Consider the following 26,850-nt stretch of genomic DNA (forward strand, 5'->3'; position numbering starts at 1 on the left):
TTATCCTTGTGCAATTTGATTTATGAATTTTGAAATACAAAGAAAAAGACAAATAAGGTGGAAAGCTAAACTCAGAATATAAGAACGTATAAGTGCAATAAGTAATAAATTTAATCGCTTCATAGTCAGATAACACCTTTGTGTGCAAGGGTAACATTTTAAACTACTTCAATATTATTAAAAAAGAGACTAAAATTTCAGGAGATTGGTTACAATAAGGAGGAATTGTAGAAGATCGTTTGCAGCATAGACGAAAATTAAAAGTAAAGATTTTTGCAACAAAAAAAATAAAAATATTTTCCATGGCATTCTTGTTATTTTGTTTTTAGAAATTTTGGCATGTAGGAATTTTATTTTACCTTTTTCCGGCCTTTTGCTACTTCAAAGTAAAACATTGGGGGTAACATTAATGTCAATTTAACGTCTTTAATTAGGACTTCTACTCATATAACACTAATAGGGAATGTAAGTGACATTTCTTAAATTTTTAGGATGCTAGTTGATATTAGGATAAATCCCAAAATCAAACATGAAATTAGCCACTACTTGTAGTTGGGTTCTAAGGATACGTCAGTGACCCAAGAAAGAACACTCGGACAGAAAGGAAGTGCCAAAAAAGGGATCAAAATCAAAACGAAAATGGCGGCTGCTGCTTCTTCTTGTTCTTCTTCAATTGCTAATAACCGCTCAGTTCATCATCGTCCCCGTGGCACCTTCAAGCATAATCATTAGCCCATCATCTCTGTTCCGCTCAGACACCAGCAATCATCATCTACATCGCTGTCTGTCCAACTTCAACCACCAAAAGGTCAACTTGATTTGAATTAGCTTTCTTTTTTTCTTTTTTCCCATTAAATCGGATGCAATACTTATGTTTTTGACTGAATTTACAGAATCTGGATTTGGGATTTTGTGGAAGAGGAAGGAGGACGAGAAGGGCTGGCTGGGAAGTCTTGCAGCTGTTCGACAGTTGACTGGGTCACTCACAACTGCTGAGGGTCTCCGCTTTGGCATTGTCAGTGTGATTACAATTTTCCTTTTCCCTCATCTATGCATTTTTTATTTTATATTCCAATCTTGTTTCAGATGTTTTAGTATGTCAATTAAATTCCTCTGTCCAATTGTTGGCTTGACAATTAATATTACAGTATCGGTTTTTTTTTCGGGCCATGAATTCAATAAGGAAAAGAAAGGTCTCATTTTTGGCGGGTTTTGACAGATGAGCTCCACATTCGTCAAATTGAACGATTTATGTGAACTTTTTTTGTTGTAAGGAAATGTGCTTTCCTTTCCTGGGCCAACTTTGGAAGCATTTTTTTTGGAAAAAAGTTCTTAACTGGCTTTCAACAATGTGAATAAAATGCTCAGAGGAAGGATGACAGGTGCCGAACCTGTGCAATAATTAATACCTACTCGAGAAAAATACAGATTTTTGTATATAGCGGTGAGTAGGGTCGAATCCACAGGGACTGGGGATAATTCGTTTCTTCTAGAGTTCGAAGTATGGGTGGGTTTTCAATGGGAGGCAAATAAAAATGAAATAAAACAAACAAAATTCAAAACTAACTCATAAAGCACAATTTACTAAGAATAGCAATTAATAAAATTCTACCCAAATGATCAACTGCTCAGGTACGGTCCAATTAAATGATCATTGATGCAAATATATTTCACCCATTCGTCACTAGGTTAGTTATAGTTATCAATAAGTTCTGACAACCAGTTCTTCCTTACCTTTTCGACAGTCAAGGTACGACCATTGACTGCTTCCCTAACCAGATAACAACCTTAGGTACGACCGTAGGAATTTAATTATCCAATTGCATTAAAGTTAGAAGAACCCAACCCTAACCAATAAACACGCTAAAAGGGTTTATTTAAGCTAGATCTTGCGTTTCCCCATCATAAAACCAATTATGGTAGTTGCCACGAGGTGCTAACTAAATGAACAATTACGGATTCTATTTAATTAACGTGGCAGTAGGCTATTAAATTAAATCAAATACCCGGCCGTTGATATTCAATTAATAAAATACCCATGAACAATTAATTCAGGAAACACACGAATAGCAATAAATTGAGAGAAATAATGAAGATTCGATTAGATCTCACAGATATTATGGATCGCGCCTTCGCGTCAACTTTTGGATAGAGGAGAAAATTAGCCGCTCCTCATCGGGTCAAGCTCACGCGATTTAATTGATTTCATCCACGCAAACATCAAAGAATCTGGATTGGTGAAGTAGCGTAGATAGAAAAAGTGAAAAGTCTCGCTTGACTCTGCGTGGGAGTCCGTACTGGATTCCCCAGGTCCAATGCCAAAGCCAACGGAAATTGAATAGATCCGAAAACGAAAAGCAAAGGAGTCAGACGCAAACGCCAAAAGCAAGGGAAAGAAAAATCTTCTGTCTCTGACCAATTCGGCCGAAAAAGAAAAGCTAAAGCTACCTAATTTCTAATGTAATTGCTGCCGAAGAAGAAAACAAAAAGCCAGCACCAGGAAAGTGTCTGACAAAAAGTAGAAAAAGAAAATTAAAGCTAAGGTCTTGATGATGTGTGAATCCTGCTTCCTCTCTTCTTTATAGCCGCCGCACAAGAGAAAATCAAGGCCAGAGACGTCTGGAGCAATTCAAAAAGCTATCCCCTTTGGAGTTTTGATCCCACGCTTCGGGTTCACGTGGACCAGGGTCCGATTTTCGGTAACGTCTACCTTTCAAGGCGTGGCCACGCCTTGAGATGAAAGGTCTTCTGGAAATTTGCCCCGTGAGATCATTTTTAACGCCGACCACCTATAATTCACACAAATATCGAATATAAGTGAAATTTCAATTTTTAGCACCGTGAATAGCCAAAATTAGGACAAAATAACAGTACAAAAGGATGCCAAATAACGGCTCTATCAAATCCCCCCACACCTAGACAATGCTTGCCCTCAAGTATTTCGGAGCTCAGAAGTACAATCAAGAGAGCAGAGGGTATGGAAGAGGCTATACTAACACAAGCATCTCAGGTCCCCGACAACATCACTAAAAGTAGAATACACCGGACATGTTGTAATGCAAAGAATATATATGAATACTAGGAACGCTCAATTCAACATCACGGAATGCCATTACCATAGGCTTGCACATTTATCACATCTCCACCACTTACAAGTGAACTAAACACATAAATCAAAGGGACTTTAATAGGGTTGTAATGGGGTTTGGGTAAAAGGCGGGATAGGAAGGTAAAAATAGGGTGTAATGTGTCAAGAGAATGTCCAATATCCACCACAATGCTTTATCGGGGCAATTTCTCAAGTAGGGCGTTTCCATTTGCTGTTTTCATTGTACAAGTGTCAGAACTCGTTCCCTTTTTTTTTTTTTTTTTTTTCAGGAATAGTTTTGCAAGGCGTGGGCACGCCCTGTAAGCCAAAGTTCTCTGGTCAGTGGCCTTTTCCCAATTTCTCTCCCTTTATACAAGGATAATATCATACAGCACCTAATCTAAAAGCACTTGCAACCCCAAATTTGTTTGCTTTGCACAAATGATATAGTTCAGGCATCCCTTGACAACACAGGGGTAAACAAGAAAGTTTAAAGAGGTCTTGGGTTAACAAACACGGATAACAACCAGAAACGAAGGACAAAAGCTCAAATTGGTTCACTATTGGGAGATAAGATGAGGGCTTGATTTTTTTAGCTAGCTGAAGAGGGTCAAATCCTAAATGCCCTTATCATTTTAAATGCGTCCAATTCAACAAAAAATGTGGCCTCGACATGTATAAACTAGCAAGTTCTAGAATGCCAATACCATGCGTGATACCCACTCAATCAAACAAAATAGAGCAAACAAGAATAATATGCTCAAGCAAGGCTCAAAAGCTCCCCAAAAGTTACAAGAATGGGTCAATCCCTGCATATTCAACATTCAACGACATTGCCAAGGGAAACAAAATGCATAACTAGCATACTTGACCACATAACCACTCCCTTTGATTGTGTCATTCATCACAACAACATGCCCCAACACTAACAAGCATAGAAATAAACAAAAAACCAACTAACTACAATGTTTTTTTTTTTTTTCATTTTTTTCATTTTTTTTTGAGTAACAAAGAAAAAGAAATAATGGAAGCCACTCCCCCACACCTAAAACCTACATTGTCCTCAATGTAGAAAAAACAAATGAAGTACTAGGAGAAAAGAAAAGAAACTTCCCTGACCACCGGGGAGGGAAAGTGAGACACTAAGGCGGAGGAGGTGAGACGGCTGCGTGCACAATGTACAGTGGCGGCGATGGACGCAACACCAACAGGAAGGAGAAGACTGAAGTTTCGTTTTCGGAAGGGTTGGAAGGCGTGGGCACGCCTTGGAAGCTAGAGTCTTCTGACCATCAATTCCAAAGCTTCATTCCTTAGGCATGATCAACTAGAGTGGACATGTCCAACTGCCAGCTTCCTGCCACAAAACAACAATCCACTAAATGACACTAACACTTAATAAAAATTTCAAAAATATAAGAAAACTAAAACAAAAGAATCCTTGGGTTGCCTCCCAAGCAGCGCCTTTCTTTAATGTCTTTAGCTAGACATCACCATGTTTATTCATGGAGGATAAAATCGCATAGCTCGTTTCGATGCTTCATCTTCTATATAATCCTGATAACCCTCGTAAATAGAGTAATCCTTGAGCACACGAACTACGGTCCTCCATGGACTAGTAGATGGCACCAAACAAACAAGTAATGACCTTAAGTCTTCACTCACTCCCCCATCACGAGCATTTATTGGTTCGAGATATTTTGCCATTGTAGCTCTGAACTTACTCCTGTCATGAAACTCAAAATCGTCTGGTATGATAAAATCAATCTCACTAACAGGAATTAAAGAATATGAGTTAGGAAAATATTGATTCAAGAATGGAGGAAATGTCACCGCATTTGGAGATTGTTCACTGGATTCATTCACTTGAACCATTTGATGTTGGGGTCTCAATTCTTGCGCTTCAACTTTCTTTTCAACTGCATCTTTAGATTCTTCTTCTTGAGACCCTTGTAGTACCATGTCATTTGTCAGAATAATTGCACTCTCATCTTCCTCATAGTCGATAATAGTCGGTGAGGGCAATTCTTCATAAACTGGAGAAATCAATTTGCTCATTTTAGATGCCCATTCACGCCTTCCTTCTTTCATCTCTTCACTCATCTTTTGTGTCTCCTGTTGAAGTTGATGTACCTCCTGTTGAATGTGATATGTGTTAGTAGCTATTAATTCAACTATTTCTTCAAGAGACATACCTGACATGGATGACGGTTCTTGAGACTCTAGCTGTTGAAAATCTATCGGCCTTTGTTGATAATTAAAATTGGAATCATCCCACCATCCTTGCTCATACCCATTTGAATAAGGGTCATACCACATTTGAGACCAGGGTGAAAAATCTCCATAATTATTGAGTGAAACACTCAGATTATCTTGATATTCGGGGCACATACCGGTTGAATGATCCCTGGCATAACAAATTTTACAGGTTGCAGCAGCCATTCTCTCTCTAATAGAGTTTAGTGCCTCTGAATATGCAAACTTAGCAAAAAAACAAGCCTTATTGCCTTCCCTGGAAACAAAATCCAGTCTATCACCAAAATACGGAGTGTTAGCAGCCATAAACTAGTAAAGAAGAAAAAAAAATAAGAGGGAAAAAAAATGGAATTGAAAATAAAATGAACTCAAAAAAGAAACAAATTAAACAGGCACCAGCCCCCGGCAACGGCGCCAAAAATTGACAGGTGCCGAACCTGTGCAATAATAAATACCTACTTGAGAAAAATACAAATTTTTGTATATAGCGGTGAGTAGGGTCGAATCCACAGGGATTGGGGATAATTCGTTTCTTCTAGAGTTCGAAGTATGGGGGGTTTTCAATGGGAGGCAAATAAAAATGAAATAAAACAAACAAAATTCAAAACTAACTCATAAAGCACAATTTACTAAGAATAGCAATTAATAAAATTCTACCCAAAGGATCAACTGCTTAGGCACGGTCCAATTAAATGATCATTGATGCAAATATATTTCACCCATTCGTCACTAGGTTGGTTATAGTTATCAATAAGCTCTGACAACCAGTTCTTCCTTACCTTTTCGACAGTCAAGGTACGACCATTGACTGCTTCCCTAACCAGATAACAACCTTAGGTACGACCGTAGGAATTTAATTACCCAATTGCATTAAAGTTAGAAGAACCCAACCCTAACCAATAAACACGCTAAGAGGGTTTATTTAAGCTAGATCTTGCGTTTCCCCATCATAAAACCAATTATGGTAGTTGCCACGAGGTGCTAACTAAATGAACAATTACGGATTCTATTTAATTAACGTGGCAGTAGGCTATTAAATTAAATCAAATACCCGGCCGTTGATATTCAATTAATAAAATACCCATGAACAATTAATTCAGGAAACGCACGAATAGCAATAAATTGAGAGAAATAATGAAGATTCGATTAGATCTCACAGATATTATGGACCGCGCCTTCGCGTCAACCTTTGGATAGAGGAGAAAATTAGCCGCTCCTCATCGGGTCAAGCTCACGCGATTTAATTGATTTCATCCACGCAAACATCAAAGAATCTGGATTGGTGAAGTAGCGTAGATAGAAAAAGTGAAAAGTCTCGCTTGACTCTGCATGGGAGTCCGTACTGGATTCCCCAAGTCCAATGCCAAAGCCAACGGAAATTGAATAGATCCGAAAACGAAAAGCAAAGGAGTCAGACGCAAACGCCAAAAGCAAGGGAAAGAAAAATCTTCTGTCTCTGACCAATTCGGCCGAAAAAGAAAAGCTAAAGCTACCTAATTTCTAATGTAATTGCTGCCGAAGAAGAAAACAAAAAGCCAGCACCAGGAAAGTGTCTGACAAAAAGTAGAAAAAGAAAATTAAAGCTAAGGTCTTGATGATGTGTGAATCCTGCTTCCTCTCTTCTTTATAGCCGCCGCACAAGAGAAAATCAAGGCCAGAGACGTCTGGAGCAATTCAAAAAGCTATCCCCTTTGGAGTTTTGATCCCACGCTTCGGGTTCACGTGGACCAGGGTCCGGCTTTCGGTAACGTCTACCTTTCAAGGCGTGGCCACGCCTTGAGATGAAAGGTCTTCTGGAAATTTGCCCCGTGAGATCATTTTTAACGCCGACCACCTATAATTCACACAAATATCGAATATGAGTGAAATTCCAATTTTTAGCACCGTGAATAGCCAAAATTAGGACAAAATAACAGTACAAAAGGATGCCAAATAACGGCTCTATCAAAGGATTTTCTGGAAAACGAAAGTTATTTGAGTACAAAAGAGGTAGAAAAATAATGACAAGAGATATATAGCTTATGAGTGACTGAAATATCTTTTGGAATTCTTTTTTTTCAGTTATTTTATAGATTTCTTTTTTAATTTTAGCTATTTTATTTGTTCTGATGGGTATTTTCTTAAAAATAGCGTTATTTCATTAAGTTGGTTTTTTGTCTTACTTCAATTAGGGTTTTCGGCTGATTATTTGCAAATCTAATATTGGGAGTTGAAGGAGTTGTTGATTAGTGTTGTCACTTTGTAAACTAGGTGTTCTATATAAGATGCAATAGATTTAGTAGAATGCAGGCTTGTAAAATATAGATGATTCTTGTTGTATAGTATCCAACTAGACTTTGTCAAAGAGAAATGACCTAAGGCATTGTTTTGACTTCCATGTGGTTTTTCTTTTGAGTTGTGAAGCGTTTTTTGATTATTTTTTTATTTTGGAGATTGTATTCTTTTGTGTGTAAAGGTGGTGGCTCGCTTCAATGAAATTGTCACAAAGCCACTGTTGGAGGGAGCTTTGGACACTTTCAAAAAGTACTCGGTCAAAGAAGAAGATATCGATGTAAGTAATTTTGAGCTAGTATTTGTTTTCTTGCCTTTTTTCTTGCACCCTCGTTAGTTGTGACTTCATTATACAGTTTGACTTCTACATTTTGGATCTTGCTTCCCTTGATTGGACTTTTCATGTATCACTTAAATGTTATAATCTACATACTCATTTGGTGCCTATCTTGGTATGTTTTTTCTTTATGAAATTTGCTGTCAAGCCAGTTGCCTTGTCATTTCATAACTCTAATCATTCTTGTTTTACATTATAATATTTAACCTAGAATTTTGGTCGTAAACTGATGATGCCTTATTATGTTGGTTTTTTTTCTTGCAAATGTATCAACTTGTATTTTTTTTCAACACAATTTCATTTTCCCTATTACTAGAAGTACTAGCACATTTTTCTTGGTAGCTTTCTGGGATATGGTTTGCTTACTGATTCATGTTTTCAAGATGATTAAATGACATTTGGGTTCAATATGGTATCAAACCACATTATACTTGTTATCTTGGGGGAGCTTTTAACGAAGTTAAGAAATGGTTCATGTATTGGAAGTAACACAGTTTACAATTGGGGTTTGTTAAATATGCAAGAAAATAAATTAGCCAAATGTATTATGTACATCACTCAAATATGCCCTTTTAACTTCTCTTAATGGGTTACATATGAATCCTTATGATCATTTTGCATCAGGTTGTGTGGGTTCCGGGTAGTTTTGAAATTGGTCTGGTCGCAGAGAAACTTGGGAAGTCAAGAAAGTACCAAGCCATCTTATGTATTGGAGCTGTGGTAAGCACTCATCAGCTATTTCCTGTTTGATAATGCTTGGTCAGTAGATTTGATTCCCTCATTTAGTTGTTTATGTTCCACTTATACTCTTTTCCCATTCAATTGAAGCATTAGTTATGGTGAATTTTTTTTAGCATTCTTTGGTTTGCTTATAAGTTGCATCAGGCTATTAAATGGTATTCTCTTTCGCAAAACAAAGTATGATTGCTACTGTTTCACTCTTGTATTTGTAGCTTAATTGTAACTGACATTGGCTAGAATCCAGTGTTCTTAGTTTTAACGGCCCCTAAAATGGTTACACCGATATCATAGATCAACTGTTACATTATTAGTTATTCCTGTGAGGACATCCTTGATGTTTAAATCAACCTGCTCATAGCTGCGAACCAGTCAAGTGTTCCATATGATGCACGGAACTGTCACTGCCAGTAAAACATTGGGTGTGTTTGGGAAGAGATGATTTGAGATAAAATAATTTGCTTCACAAATTCCAATCTCTTTTTTATTTTCCCAATCACTTTTTTATCTCACATATATCACATCACAAAAAGTGCTACAGTAATTATCTCAAACAAATCATCCAAATAAACTCCTATCTAAACAAACTCATTATACTCATTTAGACCTTACTCGTCTTCACTTGCTGTGAAGGCTGGAATCCTTATGGATATTAGTTTTGCCGAGTTGTTCATAAAATTTGAAACTTGTTATGCAGTTAGACTGGAAAGTGTTGTCTTCAGCGTTGAAGATTAAAACTACCACAAATGCACACATTTGCAAGAGTTTATGCTATGTTTTCCTATCTTTCTGTTTGGGGGATGAATCATTGCTTAATGTTGGACTGATCTATTGGACCATTTATGGGGTACTATCTTGATTTTTAGCTGAACCTATAAATATATGTTGAGAGAGATGTAATTCAAAATACCAAAAACTCTTCTGTGAATCCATCTACTGTAGATAAAGAATTAAAAGTTTCTAGTCTTGTGCATAGGGAGGCACATACTAAAAAACAGTATGTGCACATGATGGATGACGCTGTAATCTTCTACTACTTTGCCTATGGCATACAATCTATCAAGGAGTTCTACAATACAGAAAATAAAAAAAATAATAAAAAACTTGACAAGTGATAGATAAAAAATGTGACGCCCCCACTTCTCCCTAAGGCGAACCAAAGGGTATCCGCAGGACGCCTGCCTAGCTCTCGCCAGGACTCAAGCAATTCCATTCAACTTATAGTCGGACCACACAATACAAGCCAATAACTTAGATACAATAAATGCGAAAACGTTCAAACTTAATAATAGTCATCCATTCTCCAAACCACACGTCGGTATACAAAATACATTTCGTCCAAAGGTTACATTTCCATACCCAAAGGTACAATCCAGAACCAAAGGCATAACCAAAAATAATAGCAAACCCTAAATAAAAGTACATCAAGAGGGCTTCTCCATTTTACCTCCGAGTTCAAACCTGTTAAGGAAAACAAATCTACAGGGTGAGCAAAATGCTCGTGAGGCCAAGGACACACATGCAGACACATAGTTCAGATAACAAGCCCAAATAACAATTCAGGTAATAGCTTGCAAGTAATTAATAACACCAATAAAATGTAACCAGAAACAATTCAAGGATATGTAAGCTCTCAAGAGCTAAGTTCCACATTTGCCGATATCATTTGTATATCTCCCCGTGATGACTCTCCGTCAACCGGGTTGATATTTTCATATCCGTAGTTCACCACTTACTTCTCATCCGTTCACCATACACCACTTCGGGCCCGCACGACATTTATAAGGCGATACTTTACGAGTATGCCAAGCGAGATCTCTCAATAGATCAAGCTTATCATGTGAATCTCATGGTTCACCGAGGTTCCCGACCAAGCTCATGCCGGCTCGAGTTCCAAGGTCGGCCTATGAGTTTGGGCGTCCCCCATGTATCATGTAAATGTCGAGGAGATTCACTCCATCGACGTATGCAATCATAGCATACCATGTCATATACTCAAGCATTCAACAGGTTTAAGCATGTATTTTAGGTCATGAAAACCAGGCAGAGCATGTTAGACATGAGTCATTCGTGCCAAATGAGAACGAGTGCGATTAAGTACACACTCGACTCCATTTTTCAAAATCAAATAGACTAAGCATGTAATCAGGTAAGTCAAGCATGAATCAAGACTTTAGAGTTCAAGTAGGCATACACTTGACACTCACCAAGTTATGCAAGCAAGTAAGTTGGAGGGAGAGTTCAAACTTCCACGGTAGGGTCCTCTTGGAGGTCCTCGTGCGTGCCTGAACATCGAATAGTAGATAATTACTATAGGTCCCCAAGTGGTGAGATAGATTGAACACGAGTAAGGTTTGAAAATATTTGAAAACTTCGTTTGACTTGCCTTTGAAGTTGGATTCTTAAAAGGTGTAGGACTCAAGTAAAAGAAAATCGGATTATTATTCTTAAAATCATTGGTTGGAAACGAGTACGAGCAAAATGATTGCAAAACGAACGATCGAAATCGAAGGAGGGTTGGCCACGTCACAATCCGGCCGGAACCTGGCCGGATATCCGGCCGGATTTCTGGCCGGATTGGAGGCAGTGGCTAACCTCCTTTTTTTTCAAACTTCGCCACCAATCCGGCCGACAATCCGGCCAGAAACTGGCCGAATTCAAGGCCGGATTCTGGTGGAATAGTTCCTTCGCGGATTTCCTTTGGAATTTCAAAATTTTCGATTTTTGGTCAAATCTTTGAAAAATCATAACTTTTTTTCTACTAATCGAAACTTGATGAATTTGGTACCGTTGGAATCGTCTTCCAAAGTACTAAAAGTCCTTAGAAGATACCGTTCCATGAATCTAAGTGGAAGGTATTCAAAAGGGAGCCTAAAGTTGCTGTTCTAGATTACTAGGATTGAGCCGGGTTGGTTTTTCGCTAACTTTGGAAATTCGGCAGAAATCACTCGTTACAAACCGGCCCTTGAAACTTATAACTCAATTAGAAGTGCAAGTAAAGTTTTGAACAGAACAAGCGGCTCAAGAATCGGAGTTTCGAGTACCGAGATACGGTAGCTCAAAGTTGGGAAAAATTCCAGATTGTTACAAAATTTCCAGATTTGGTTCCGACTTTGGACCTTTTGTTAAGTGTCGAAACGGACTTGGATTGACACCAAATTTTGCAGTATAATACTCCCATATGAAAGGTAACTCTCTATCAAATTTCATGGAAAAATACCCTCGGAAAGGTGGTTAATCAATCAACCAAAGTTTGGAAAATCCTTAAGGCAATCTGTCCAAATCTAAGGGTCTTCAAAAACGAGGCAGTCGCCGTATTTTGATCATAACTCCCTCAATTTAACTCGGAATTGGGATAGTGTTAGAAAATACATTCATAGGGCTAAAATTTCACAGAAGAAATCGTTTCAAGTTTCAGCATGCAACTGGCTCGAAATTAAGCCTAAAGTTGCAGCATCATCAAATCATTTCGGCAGAACGGAGAAACAGGACAGCCGAGTTCAGATGAATGGTGTGGTTCACACACATGAAACCAGAATGTGCATTATACACCGTTGGAAACATGGGAACGTCTAGTTTCAAATGCCGCTAACGGAACTTGATTTCGACGTCGGAGTACGGAGTTATGGACGAAATACGAACACTGGTCTGGTTACGACGGCAACCGTTTCCAGATTACTAGCTTTGGGAAAAATTTCTTTTTGATCAACCAAAACTCAACATTTTTCAACGAAAATTTGTACACAACTTCTACAACATGTAAACAACATAATCAAGCCATTAAATCCTCAATTTCTGCATTAAAATGGCCGAACAAAACAGGGGCAAAATGGTCCAACTTGGCCTTTGCACTCAACGTGAGTTTCCAGCAAATTTTCCTTCAGCAAATCACTAGCTTAAACACTAATCCGACATCATAAACTTCATCAAGCACAAAATCAGCAACAACCCAAGAGTGGGAATTCATAGAGCCCACTTTTTCCAACAATACAAGCTACTAAAGTGAAGATTCCAGCTCAAATGCATAAATCAACCTCCATAAGACAAGTTTAAGGTAATTGCTTACTACCTACTTTGATGGCTGGTTAGGACAGAAGTTTCGGCCCCTTTGAAGCTTGAAGAACCGTGAAAGCTCCTCCCTTTTCCAGCTTAATGTGTTGTCCAAGTGTAGAGCTAAGTGTATGTGAAGTTTTGGTTGAATCTATGGAGGTTTGGTAGTGATTTTTGTGAGCTTGGTAGAAGGAAATGGTGAAGCTCCTGCGGCTGCAAGCTATCCTTCCATTGCAGCTAGAAGAAATGAAATGCGGTTCTGGTTTCCTTTGCGTACAAAAGACGCTTGACGTCTAATATTTTAAATACGTAAAATCAATTGCAACTAGTGCCCTACGCGCGCGTTTTGTGTCCGATTTCTCTTACGTTTGTTGCACTAGTGCACTAAACCTCTAGGGCACTTACATTCGTATAAATATTATTTATTCTTAATTGTCCCAAAATAATTGTCCAAAGTCCCTCAATTAAGCGCGCACGTGGAAACACGTATTTCTAATTTAGGCGCAATAAAAATTGAAACCTTTGAGAAATTCTTATAACGATCATACTACTAACTATCACTTGAGTGTTTAAACCTAAAATTGTCTATTTTAGGACCATTGTATAGGTCTCAAATTTTTGAGCTTATTGTACTCCCAATTGGCTAAAGTGTTTAGACACGTTTTCACTTTTTCGCTAAACAAGCTTATAAGAAAATATTTGTTTATTTATCTATATTTTTATTTTTTTATTTTTGAAATGAGACACTTTAAAAATATTACGAAACTATAAAATCATGTACTTAGGTCTAATAAGGCTAGAAAATATTATTCGTGGCAAAAATCCAAATAAATAATTATTTTAGCCAAAATTAGGGATTTAAAATTAACTGAATTTTCGAGTCCTCACAAAAAAAAATGGCATAAAGAATTAGCTGCCAATGTTATAAAAATGCGCCCAACAATGAAAATGCCTTGGGACAATCAGGTGGGGCCTGGGTATTGAAGGGTGTTTGCCAAGACAGTTGAGGCATATGCCTTAGGTGATAAGCCACGGCTTTTGTGCCCCAAAGTTTGATGCATATGCGCTGTAATGCATATTTGCTAGGAGTACTTTTTTTTTTTTTTCTTCGATGGAGTGGGTGTCCGGGTCAAGTCCGTAAAGGCGGCCCGACTAATCCCACTCCGGCCCGGTCCAACGCCCCAACCAGACCTAGCACGTTATATGCACGGCGAGCTGATGTTGCTGCGGAGGTTCGATCCCAGGACCTAACGGTCCCGAGGAAGAGGCGCCAACCACCAGCCCATTCACGTGGGGGCGTTAGGAGTACTTCACAGTCTGAAATTTGTAGTTCATAGTGCATAGGTTCACATGCATTATTTGCTTCTGTAATGTGGGACCGTTTACAATTATACACTTAGAAATTCACTTGGTCTCTCTTTGTTGCACAGTTCGATCTCTTAATCCATGGTATTTTTACCGGACCATCATTTTTTCACTCCTTTACTTTTCTGATTTACATATGAACTTTTTTTCTTTTTAATTACAAAAAACATTGTACTTATTAGTATAGATATGCCATGTAGTGTGATTTAAGGCTTAAGATAATGTTTCTATCAACTTTATATTTTGGTTTTCTTGTGCTTTGGATCAACCTTGTATGTATTTTCCAATTGTGGAAAATAATTAAAATAAGTAGTTTATAAAGTGAAAGATAGATAGTTGTCCTTTTAGTTTTGGATGATCTATAGATAATGATTTGATGGAGGGATTGTGTTTTTGACACCTATTTATTAGGTAATTCAAGTTGTAGTGTATGTTTTATTTATCCATCTGTTATAATTCTCTGTGATATTTTTTAAATTTAAAGCATTTAGTAATATTTTTTTATAACAAATTATACATAGTTTCTATGTATTAATATTGAAATTTCAAGATTTGCGGGGCTAACGCACTACAGCTTGGTGCTTTAAGCTTGCCCCAACTGAGATAAAACACCATGCCTAACACCCCTAAAGATGGCTTTCAGGTGTTATAATTTTTTTTAATTCCCCTAAAGATGGCAATCAGATGTTATATCATTTTGTCTTATTAGTAATTTCTAGAGTCTTATGAATCAGGTTCATCCCTGCATCTTTGTGTCAAACCTCTTTGAAACGGCTCTGTCTTTTTTTATTATTCTCCATTTAACTCTTTGGAAATCACTTTGTAACTCACTGCCAGAACTGGTTCTTTGACAACTCCTTTACCTCAGAATATCCAGTTCTGTTTCAAAGTAACGGCCAGCCCTTGCCTTTTTGAAACACTGTTAGCTACATAACTGCCTTTACACCTCAGGTCCAGATGAATCTGAGGACAAACATCTACCTAAGTTAGTCATCTCTAATGAAAGTTTTCCATGCTTTGATGCTTGGTAAACTGCAAACCTTCTTGGTCAAGTATTGGTTTGGCCATGTATAGTGTTTCTTGGGAAATTTCGATCAAATACAAAAAATTAGAATTGTTTTAGGAGCAGTTTACTGGACATGTTCGTGGAAGTTAAATAACCAACATTTGTTTTTTGGCTGACAACCAGAATGAGGCCAAAGATGCACCTTTCATTGTGCAACCATAAATTTAACTTTGATAAAACATTGTTGTGATCAGAGTTGTTGAACACCTAAGACACAATAGTTTTCTATTGTTCCTAAGATGCACCTTTCATTGTACAAGCATAAATTTAACTTTGATAAAACATTGTTGTGATCAGTGTTGTTGAATACCTAAGACACAATAGTTTTCTATTGTTCCTAAGATGTCTTTGGCTTAAGACCTGAGCCATTGTTTGAGGTCATAGGCCGAAGGAGCTGTCTGATTCCGGTGCTTTAAGCTATGTAAGCCACTGTAGTTCGGATCAGGAATCTTCTAGCAATGCTTAAAAATGAAGCTTTTTCTGTGGAATAGTTGATATAATATGGTCTTTAACATTTGTTAGTAGTAAATTGATATGAACTAATTGCAAATATAATGTAACTTCCATTATAGAAGGGCACGGAGAGTTTTTGCAGAAATGCTACTTAATTTCAGGTTGTTTGTTTCAAGCATATCTGCTTAGGACCGGTTTCTTATTGCTGCTAATGAGATTTCTAAGTTTTCCCTTAATCTGCATTTTGACTGTTCTTGCGAGCTTCAGGATTACCTTAAGTTATACTCGTTTCCTTCCCTTTCTTGATTGTATTGGCTGTCCCGCGGAAAAAAAATAAAGGGTAGAATGGGCGGGATAGATTTTCTAAGCACCAAATATAATAGGGAAAAGTTCTGTCATTACTGCCATAAACAAAATCACATACTTAAGGCTCTTCCAATGAAATTCACAACAGTCATGGTGATTCTGATTTATGTTTGAGTTGATAATATACTTCTAGATTATTTAGTAGGGGGCTCTCTGGTATTTACTAATTGTAATAGAATTCCTACCTTTTAAATGGTGATGATGGCTCTAACTTCACATAAAACTTGATAAAATCAACCATCATTATCAAATTCTTCTTCCACATTTGAACCCTGTATTCCAAAAATTGAAAATGTAAATTTCAGTTGGAAGTAGAGAAACAATTTTGATTTTGCTGATGAAAAGAGGACGCATTGGCGTTTCGTGTGATTACTGCTTTCTAAATTGGATACAAGTGGATATTGGACTCTTAAAACATAATGAGAAGGTCATGCTCTCTCTCTCTCTCAAAATCCTCCCTCCCTCCCTCCCCGTCTCTCTCTCTCTCTCTCTCTATATATATATATATCTATATATATATCTCTGTCTCTCTCTCATGCGCACATACATGTGTGGACCTATTTTCTTCCCCTGTACTTATATTTTTTTGATCTTGGCTGTTGGATGATGGCTAGTCATCTAGTAACATTTGACAAAGCTAGACTATAAGAGGTTGCTTATAGTTTCTAAAAGGAGAGAAATGGTGGTTATGTTTCTTCTTACTCATTTGAAGAATTGAAAACCTGAATCTGGATATGTGAGCATCTGGATGATAATTGTTCTATTTGGGGAAAAAATTGTTACTTCAACTTTTGTAACTTTATGCTTCTGATTTAAAATAGTGATTCTATGATTCTTATTTTTCTTAAAGAGTACAAATATGTAATGACTGCTAAAACATCTTGTAGGTTGTTTAGATCCTCAGTTATTTGTATGAGGTTTCATGGCTTGAGTTCATTCATTTTAATTACCGGATTATGGTACCATTCAACTTCATTACCAGCTACTGGTTCCTTATTTCATGCCAGTTGTCAGTGCATGAATCAATGTTATGTGTTTTTTTTTTTCCTGTTACTTTCTCTTCTGGCCAGTAGATTAGAGGCGATACTTCCCATTATGATGCTGTGGCTAATTCGGCTGCATCCGGAGTACTGTCTGCAGGCCTTAATTCTGGTTAGTCAATGCAGTCAAACACAAAATTTGCATGTCTTTCCACTGTTGGCGGTAACTTTCTGTATTATATCTCTCACATTTGCTAATTCACTTTTTATATATGCATTATCATAGTACACTGCTTAGCATGAGATTTCTGTTCCTCATATGCTGTGTAAGAAAACAAACTTTCTATAATAGATTTTCCTGATTTACCTAGTTTTTTTTTTCCGATTATTGACTCTCAGATTTTTGGGATACCAAGCATGAGGGTTAATTTCCTGGGGCAGAAGAGAGATGATTCAGTTATATAATTATCAGAAGTGACTTTGTTTTCTTTAATGTATATGAAAATGCAGTTTGTGCAAAGCAAGTAAAATACGATGTCTTTTATTCTTCCCTGTTACTTTATATTTGTTGAGAAGTTTGGAGGGGAGAGGAAGAGGTCAGGTTTCCAAGAAAGAGAATTATCCGGATCCTGCCTACATTTCCATATAGATTACTAGCCCAGGGTATGGTTTATTTCAATACCTAATGAAGCATTAAATGTGAACCTACAAACTGTAATAATGGAAATGATATGCAAGTTTTCTTGATCTTGATGTTTTCATATACTTGGAATGGCTTCTATCTAAACCACTATATGATCTGGAGAAACAATTCTTACTAACTTGAAATACTAAAAGCATGAATTCAGCCCTAGGGGAAATAGTCATTAGAGGAGCCTTGGTAGATTTGATTGTATTAGCTAGATATCCAGCAGCTTAGTTAAACGAGTTTTGTTAAGAAAGGAATCAAAAATTGGTAACTGTGTAATACTACATATCCATAGGTGGTAGCAGTGATGGCAATTTTTGCCTAGTTGACAGATGGTTTTTGTGTTAAAAGCACTCATCTTGTGCTGTTAAAGGATGTTTGTGGTTTATTGCTACATAGAACCACTTTGAAATTGTTTAACTCATAATAAGTAAACTGCATCGTGCTTGTACCTGTTTTTCCCATTTTGTGCTCGTAGACACAGAAGCAGAGGGTCTTATGTTCTCAAATGTCAGATGATGAGAAAATTGTTTAGTGTAGGAGTTTACAGATACATTCCTCATAAAAGGTACTTGAGGTGTTTGGGAATCATCAACTTGCTTTGTTGTGTGCACGCTTATAACTTCATTTTTTTGTTTCAAATACAGACAATTCTATCCGTGGAATGCAGTCTCAAAACATTTACAGTGCCTTAATGGTGAAATATTTAATTTTCCTTTCAATGAATTCCAGGTGTTCCATGCATATTTGGTGTTTTGACCTGTGATGACATGGAGCAGGTAAATTCATGAAATTTCTCTTTTGCTTAATACAACTCAATGTAAACTCATGGTTAACCTTTCTGATCTCCTATACTCTTTTTCATGGGAGTTATTGCATTGAAAATCATAAAAGAGTTCATCATATAATTGTCATGTTGCTGAATATGATAATCTTCTGTGGGTAATTTTTGGTCAAATTTCTATGCTGACGGAAATTGTTGCCCTGATCTTTACCAGTATTCTACAATTTTTCCCATTGGTACCCCATTTCTTAAAGTTACATTATGATAAATGCAGGCTCTCAATCGAGCTGGTGGTAACTCCGGAAATAAAGGTGCTGAAACAGCGCTGACAGCTGTAAGTCAATTTCATTTTGTTGAGTTACTTTCTTGTCTCTTCATTTTCTTGTCATTTTACTCCATGGAGTATTTATTTGCTGTCTGGCAAATTGCTTGCTTTTTGAATAGTATCTGGTTTGTGTTCCGTTTAAATCAAATGTCATCAATAAAGAACCTTTTCTGTTTTTCTTTTTGGTTTGGTTGCATTGGAAAGGGGTGATTTGACGAATTTCTCCATCTCTGCTGGGTTTTGCCCTTGTAACTGGCCTTCTCTCAATATAATTTAGTATCATACAGCCAATAGGAATGCTTGGAAAGGGCCTTCTTACTTAAGCAGTGAGGTATCGATCATCCAAAATAAATTATTTTTTGAGTTAAAAATGGGAGTTAGAAGGCAAATAAGGGGTTGAACTCCATAACGACCATTGGTGGGTCTCTCTGTGATGCTGGTGGTTTCTCAACCAGAGTTTCTCAGCAGGACTCTAAAATATCTAGCTTTTATTAGTTCCGACTTGTATCTAGTTTATGACAGTGCATGTAGTTGTCAGTAGGTTTCTAAATCAAATTCTGATTGATTGTTGCTCTTAATATTGTCCTTCTTCAGGTCATCATCTTATGAGTAAGAAACTCTTGCGGGAAGACTCTGTTTTTGCTGTCATAGCATATTTAATGGCATGATGTTCATTTTGTATCCTGGTCTGACAAAATAATGAGTTGTACCATATTTTAGAAATGAATGTTCCTGATCTGCATTTTCCTCTCTAATAATGTCTATTCATGATCCGGTACCAAGGATGAATTTGTTTCCTTGTTTGAGTTGTATTGCAGATTGAAATGGCTTATTTGTTTGAACACCATCTGAAATTTTAGGAAGCAGGCGCGGTCCGCCAACACTAGAGCTTTGTACTGTTGTAATTCTTCTCTTCTGAACCCTTCTCAGCAGCCAGAATAGGATTCCTTACTCCAAAGATTTTGTGTTGTAATTCCCTGCATGCATTCAGTCGTGGGCTACATTGGGTTACATGGAATATTTGTTGGGATTTTTGTAAACCTCATATAACAGTTTCTTCTATACTCTCATGCACTATGTTGGTTTCTAATTTGATGTTTGTGGGGATTTTTGTTAATTTGTAAACAAACTTGGTGGTGAAAATTGGTGCTAGTTTCTTGTCAAGCGTGGTAACTTGAGTAGCAATCTAGTACCATTGGGCAAGGTTCTGTTGTTTCTTTGGGAATTCTTTCATATTTTGATTTTCTGGAAGCTGAACGGGAAGTACCAATTTTGCTTCTCCAGAGATGGAATTTTTTTTCAGGTAATGTCTACTTGAGAGATAGTGACTTCAATCATGAAAGTCATTAGGCTAGGGCTGCCCAATTTCACAATTAAAATGTGAGTTTTATGGATTAAATGATATAACAGCTTATATAGAAAGAATCAAAATATAACTTACTACTGGAGTTGAATATAAATACAATGGACTCTGATGAGTCAAAGTTTATTTTATCTTCAGTCAACTTGAAGATAACTAGTTACATGTCTGAAATTTTCAATTATTATTCAAAAATTGTTTCTATCAGGAAGTGGGTATATGATTAGGAAGCAGGGATGGGGAAGGCATATTTTCAACTAAGTATTGAACATATATAATAGTGAATGACCAAAGGATGATATTCAATTCTGGAATATGGATAGATGATATAATACTTCATATATGTGAAGTATGCAAATAGTTGATTTATTATGATATGTCTTGCAAGCTTTCAAGTTCAAAATTCTGTTGGTAATAACTTTGTCTTGTGAATGAAATTGTCAAGATTTATTATGATATTTTGTTCTAGTCACCTTATCCCCTTCCTGCTTCTCAAATCCCATTCCTTTCCTTCTTAAAATTTTTTTTTAAAAAAAAGCTAATTAGTCCAGTCACTTTTAGAAGAAAGTATTATTAATAAATCATTGTCATTTCTACTACTGGAACTACCAGTGCTACTATAAAAGTATCATGAGTTTTGGTGCCTTTTAAGTGTACATGCATTTTTGTAGCCTGAGTTTTTGTTATTCCAATTATCTATGTAAACTTTTTTTTAAGAAAGGAAACAAGATAAAGAATAATTTGTCAACTTGTTAACTTTTAACCATTTGAATAAGGATTAACTTTTTATGCACTTATTGTGTAGTGATTTTTTTATTACTAACAGTTTTGGATATATGTCGCATTGAATTTATGTTATTTTTAGAATAAGAGTTTGTTTTCAAAATAACTTTTGTTTTGGAAAAATATTCCCATAGTGATATACTTTTAAATCATATTCCCATCATAACCTATTTAGTCCAGATAGGACTTTTCAAACTTTCCTTTTTTTCCCTCCCTTCACAAAAAAAGCTTTCAATTTTTTATTAACAATACTTTTCTTTTTCTAAATTAGTCCAATAAGTGAATAAATAACTATTATCTTCTTAAAATTAAGGGTTAAATGCAAAAACCCCCCACAAACTCTATACCCAGTTGCAGTTAACCCCCTAAATTATAATAATAGGCATTTTGCCCCCTTGAATGATATGTTTGGATAATATTACCCCTACTATCTTAAATCCTTTTTTTTTCTCTATTAGCTTTTTTTCATTTTTTCCCTTTTATTTTCTTTTTGTTCTCCTTCTCTCTTGGAACTAGCCAACATTTCTCTCCGATGTGAAAAGACTTACATAAAAAATTTTAATATTTTTTAAACTACTTTTTTAATTTGTTTATTTGTTAAATTCATTCTTAATAATTTGTCATAAACTTTTTGTTATTACAAAATATATGTAGCTTATATTGTAAAATATATTAATCTAGTAATTCAACAATTTAAGTACTTATAAACTAATTAAGAGTTCATAGTTCTCAACTACTTATAATAAAAGTAACATATTATATATCACATAAAAAAGAAAAGTTAGCAATTGTTATTTGTAGTGAAATAAAAAATAAGAATAAACAACAATAGTAGTTCATTTTTTTTGTTATTGATACTACTAATAATTGATTAATCAATTTCTCTATTTTGTTATTATATATTTGAAAAGTTCAATTTCTTAAATGACATTGACTTCAACATTTGGAAAAAAAATCTTTTATTCCATAGATTTTTTTAAAATAAAATATTGACATACGAAATTAAGAAATAAACAAATTTTGATTAATCTAGTCTACTTATTTAAACAATGTTTAAAGAAAAAAAAGGAAGAATTTAAAAAGAAAATGATAGGAAAAAAAGAAATATAACAATGCTTAAAATAAAAGGGGTAGATTTGTCCAAACATATCATTCAAGGGGGCAAAATGCCTATTATTATAATTTAGGGGGTAAATTGCAACTCGGTATATAATTTGTGGGGATTTTTTGCATTTAACCCTAAAATTAATGTCGAACAAATCACCTATAAGAATCTATCGCAAAAGGTATTCTATAAGGATGTATCTTAGTAAGAACTAAGAAGGGAGGAAAAAAAGGGAAAAAGCCAATTGGAAAAAAATGAATTGTATAAGGATATCTTACTAGGAAAGGAGGAAAGAAAAGAAGTCAACTAAAAAAGTAGAAAAAAAATTATGGGATTTTTGTGGAGACATATTTGAAAAAAAAAATGAAAATCGTGTCTAAAATGCTTGATCAATGGATTAAATTAGACACAAAAAAAAAACACCGTACTTCAAGTAATTTGTATGATCATATAATATTACGTACCACTATTAATGACAAAATATGAGTAACATGTATCCCAAATTTAAAGTCTTTTTGCTTGAAAAAAATTATTGTTCTTCTATCAATAGTAAAACATATGCAAATGATTTATACTATTGAAATTCTTGTAAAGAGAACACTAATTGGGAACACTGAAGCTTGGAATTATTAATGTACGAAGTACATTTGGTGCACCTCATATAATAAAATATATCTTGTAATGCCAGAAAAATAAAGAAGAGGGTAAGAACAAGGATCGGATATCACGGAAACGTAGGAGTGGATATTTACGTCAACAACTTGCATTGAAAGTCCATGTGGCATCAAATATATTAGAAAGGGCATATTTTTCCAAATTGAGTTACCTTGGGAATATTTCTTTTGAACTGAATTATTTTAGCAAAAAACTCCTTAGAATAATACCATAAAATAGGTGCGCTAATAATAGATTGTCAACAATACACTATACAGATAAGCACAATGTACAAACTTTTTTTTTTTTTTTTAATGTACAGAAACTTACATACAATAGGACAATATAATTTGAAGAAATAAAGACTGGTTTTTTAACTACTTGAAATTCAATCTAGAAATTGGTAAGGTTGCAAACGCTTTCAACAAATGATTTTGAACAAAGCAAATGGATGTGCCTTTTCAACCATATTTACAATTATTTGAAATTTTACATGAACCCAAGTGAAAAGTTGACGTACAGGTTGATCCCCCAAGGCCTTCTGCTGTAGCTTCATTTTGAGCCATCAATGAGTATTATCTGGAAAACAAAGGACAAAAGCAAAAACAAAAAACAAAAAAAAAGGATAAAAAGACAAGACATAAATGGAATTCCAAACTCAAGAGTTTACATTTAGATATTGTTAGAAATTTAGTATTATATTTACTAGTTAATGACTTGCATCTTCTCAATAAAAAAAAAATCATTCTAAACTATTAATGAATATTTCATATTTTCATTATACATATGGCTCTGTTAACACTTGATTCATTATTAAGCACATGTCATATTCTACAAGTAGTAATTATTTGTTTGTTGTAAACAAAATCAGGCCTTTGTTTGTTGTAATTCTATAAGTAGTAATTATTTGACTTCAAAGATGATAGATACATAAAAAAGTGTGTGAATAATTATACTTGAGCAGAAAAGTATTCATCAGATATGTGAACTTGAAGAATGTGTGATATCTTTTTCCAGTCATCTCCTGTTTTGTCAGAGTAACGATCCTTCAACTTGTTGCAACGTTGAATATCCAATATTTTGAGAGATGATATCTTGCTGAGGATGTGATGTGGCAGAGTCTCAAGCTTTCTACATTGACTAATTTTTAGCTCCTCCAGACATGGCATGATAGAGACGGCAACTTCTTCGTCATCTTCACTTAAATCTTCCCAATTTGTCCAATTTTGGAAGTGACGAAAATGTAATTTTCTTAAATTTGGAAATGCCACTGCTTCAGCTAAGAATGATGACTTGGAGTCTGACAATGTATCAAGAGCATCACGACTATTCTCATGTAGTGTTTGTGTAACTCCGAAAAATTCCTTACCCAAACATTCCAGCTTTTCCGCTTCCCCGATCTTAAGCTCTTCTAGGGATGATAGCTTCCACAAGGCATGCAAGGATGAGATGTTACGGGGCCTGCTGATAATTAGCCTCGTCAAGTTATTGGCGTGAGATTTCGTCACAAGCCAACTTGGTAACTGGGCTCCTGGATAGCGAACTAGCGCAAGTTGTTCCAAATTTGGAGGTGGTTCCATGGTTTCAATGCAACTTGGAGTTTCTATAAATTGGGTCCCATCACTAAATAACAAAAACATTTCACGCATGTTGATTTTCTTGCCAAGTTTTGCACTCCCAAAATTTACTTCTCCTTCAATTTTAATGACCAATCCTTCCAGTTGGTTCAGGTCCTTCAGAATTGCCAAATCATCAGAGTTGCTCCTGACGATGAACCCAGCCAAAGTACAAAGTGACGTCAGCTTCCTGAGTCCTTGTGGAATTTGACGTAAATCATCGGTCATCTCATTGAAAAGGTGCCTCAAGTGTACAAGGCCTTCAATCCTTTCAGGAAGGCACGAAAGCTTTCGACAAAAATTGATAACCAGAGTTTCCAGATAATAGAGGTCACATATAGCTTCTGGCAGTTCCTTGAAAGGATTATCACTTAAGTCCAAGTGCCGAAGATGAAGCAACCTTCCGACCTCGGCTGGGATTTCAGCTAGCCCACAACGACTTAAAGTCAGAGTCCTCACGCACTTCAAATGGCAGAACAGATTTTGGGGAACTACTCTTTCAAATCTATGAAAAGTTAAAAAGCTCCTGAGCCGTCCAAAATCAACGACTCGAGAACTAAACATCTCCTCCTCAGTGCCTTCTTCCAAAATTGTTAGATGACGTGGTCTTCTTTCACTAGATGAATTTCTTCCCGTTCCATCAAGTGCATGACATTCATTTTTTGTGAGAAATTGTGCAAAATCATGCACTATGTCATGCATCTTGCACTTCATATATTCACTTAACCCATAGTAAGCCTCAACTTTTTTTAATTCTTGAATAAAGGAACGCATTGCCAAATTGTTGAAGTACTCATGGCCCACCAGCTCCAAGCTCTCACCTCTTCGTCTTGGGCGAACATAACCTTGTGCTATCCACAGCCTAATAAGCTCTTCTACATCTATCACATGATCTTTGGGAAAGACAGCACAATAGGAGAAGCAACGTTTCAGCTCCGGGGACAACTCGTTATAGCTTAAAAACAAATGAGGGAAAAGTTTCTGCTCCGGGGACAACTCTTCCTCCAATTGCCATATCTCACTGTCCAAAACATTCTGCCATTGTTGTACGGTATCTTTGAGCCGTAACAAGCTTCCCATAGTCTTCGCAGCGAGTGGCAACCCCTTACATTTTTCTGCAATTTTCTGCCCAATGCTTTCCCTTTTCTTACGCCACTCTTCTGATCTTCCACCAAATGCTATCCTTTGCACTATTTGCCAACAATCAGAGTCAGACATCAGAGCCATCGGGTGAGTATGAGTTGTTCCCACCGCTCTGGCCACTTCCAGACTCCTGGTTGTCACCAATATTACACTTCCGGGAGCACCATCCTTGAGAGAGTATTGGAAAGGTTTCCACTTTGAGTCTTCCTTTGTCCAGACATCATCTAGGAGAAGCAGGAATCTCTTACCGGAAAAAGTTTCTTTCAACAGTTGGAGCAGTGGTTCCAACTCTGACGAATCAGGAGAACTCTTTCCTGGACTCTCAAGGATTGCTCTGGCGATCCTTTTCTCATCGAAAGGATCTGATACGCAAATCCATTTTTTAAGTTCAAAATGGTTCTTCACTCTATCATCATTGAAGAGTAACTGTGCAAGTGTGGTCTTTCCACTACCCCCGGCCCCTACTATAGAGATAATTTGAACCCCATCTCTTCCTTGACTACTACTCTTAGACAAAACTTGGTCAAGTAAAGCATCCTTATCAGATTCTCGACCATAGATCTCTGATTCGTCTATGATTGAGGTAGTCATAATTCGCTTAAAATCTTGAGAATCAGGAATCCCCACACTTGAAATAAACTTGAATTGATCTGCCTCTTTCAAAGTTAATTCTAGCTGTTCATTTATTTTCTTTATTTTCTGAGCTATATCACTACGCACAGGAACTTGTTTGAGACAAGAACAAAGGGATGAAATAAAGGAACGAACCTTGTTCCACAGTGTAGGCTGCAATCCGGCATTCTGGTTAGTTCCTTCATTCTTTGCTCTGTGAATCTTGAAGTTCCATTCGTCCAGCACATCATCCATCTCATATGTTATGTCCTCAAGCTTTTCTAGCCAAATTCCAACACTTCTGTCCTTCAGCCTTCGTCTCTCTGCATCATGCAGCACTTTTTCAATGGTTGCCAACTTAGAGGAGATATTTGCCACCTCCTCTTCAACCCCCATCACCAGGTTGACCTTCTCCCCAAGCTGCTTCATGAGAGCATCACTTAATTGATCAATTATCTTTGGAACAATCAATTCAGCCATTGTTTATGGTTGTTAGCTGAAAATTTGTGTATTTCGAAGTGGAAAACTGTTTGTTTGTTTAGAATTAGAAACAACAAATATGTCCAGGAATGTATAGATTGGATGGCACAAAAAATTCCTTACTTTGATGCACACTCAATTAAAGAATAAAGCATTCCTTATTCTAGCGTTTGGATTCAGAAAACATTGACGTTAACCGTGCACACAAGAATAAAGAGAAAAGCAAAGTTGTGTATCCCTCTTTTTTGTTGTTGAATTAATTGAAAAGCGTAAAACATGTGAAAAAGTGTAAAACAAATTGTCGGGACTCTCATATTTACAAAACGAATTGCT

General features: G+C 36.3%; 2 protein-coding genes and 1 long non-coding RNA gene across 3 annotated transcripts; 1 reads left to right on the plus strand and 2 right to left on the minus strand.

Moving 5' to 3' along the window:
* Positions 1 to 639: 639 nt before the first annotated feature.
* Positions 640 to 19,373, plus strand: LOC113722620 (6,7-dimethyl-8-ribityllumazine synthase, chloroplastic-like). The gene is made up of 9 exons (XM_072049479.1): positions 640 to 690; positions 733 to 808; positions 894 to 1,015; positions 7,797 to 7,892; positions 8,574 to 8,669; positions 17,061 to 17,139; positions 18,388 to 18,434; positions 18,714 to 18,773; positions 19,359 to 19,373. Exons 1-9 carry the CDS (start codon positions 640 to 642, stop codon positions 19,371 to 19,373), a joined length of 642 nt encoding a protein of 213 aa, XP_071905580.1.
* On the minus strand, positions 9,959 to 12,992 carry LOC140006182 (uncharacterized). Its single transcript, XR_011813818.1, has 2 exons — positions 12,757 to 12,992; positions 9,959 to 10,148 (listed from the first exon to the last, which is right to left on the minus strand). It is a non-coding gene; the product is annotated as an uncharacterized lncRNA (long non-coding RNA).
* A 4,243-nt stretch (positions 19,374 to 23,616) lies between the features above and the next one.
* On the minus strand, positions 23,617 to 26,517 carry LOC113722713 (putative disease resistance protein RGA3). Its single transcript, XM_072049480.1, has one exon. The coding sequence runs from the start codon at positions 26,515 to 26,517 to the stop codon at positions 23,617 to 23,619; it is 2,901 nt and encodes a 966-aa protein (XP_071905581.1).
* Positions 26,518 to 26,850: the final 333 nt, after the last annotated feature.

Source organism: Coffea arabica, chromosome 5e (assembly GCF_036785885.1).
Source record: "Coffea arabica cultivar ET-39 chromosome 5e, Coffea Arabica ET-39 HiFi, whole genome shotgun sequence".
NCBI classification, from domain to species: domain Eukaryota; kingdom Viridiplantae; phylum Streptophyta; class Magnoliopsida; order Gentianales; family Rubiaceae; genus Coffea; species Coffea arabica.

Excerpts from the sequence above, each read along its gene's own strand:
- LOC113722620 (XM_072049479.1), top strand. The coding sequence starts at position 640 with ATGGCGGCTGCTGCTTCTTCTTGTTCTTCTTCAATTGCTAATAACCGC. Across the intron at positions 809-893 it reads CCAACTTCAACCACCAAAAG|AATCTGGATTTGGGATTTTG; the intron begins GTCAACTTGATT and ends CTGAATTTACAG. Across the intron at positions 8,670-17,060 it reads TCTTATGTATTGGAGCTGTG|ATTAGAGGCGATACTTCCCA; the intron begins GTAAGCACTCAT and ends TCTGGCCAGTAG.
- LOC113722713 (XM_072049480.1), bottom strand. The coding sequence starts at position 26,517 with ATGGCTGAATTGATTGTTCCAAAGATAATTGATCAATTAAGTGATGCT.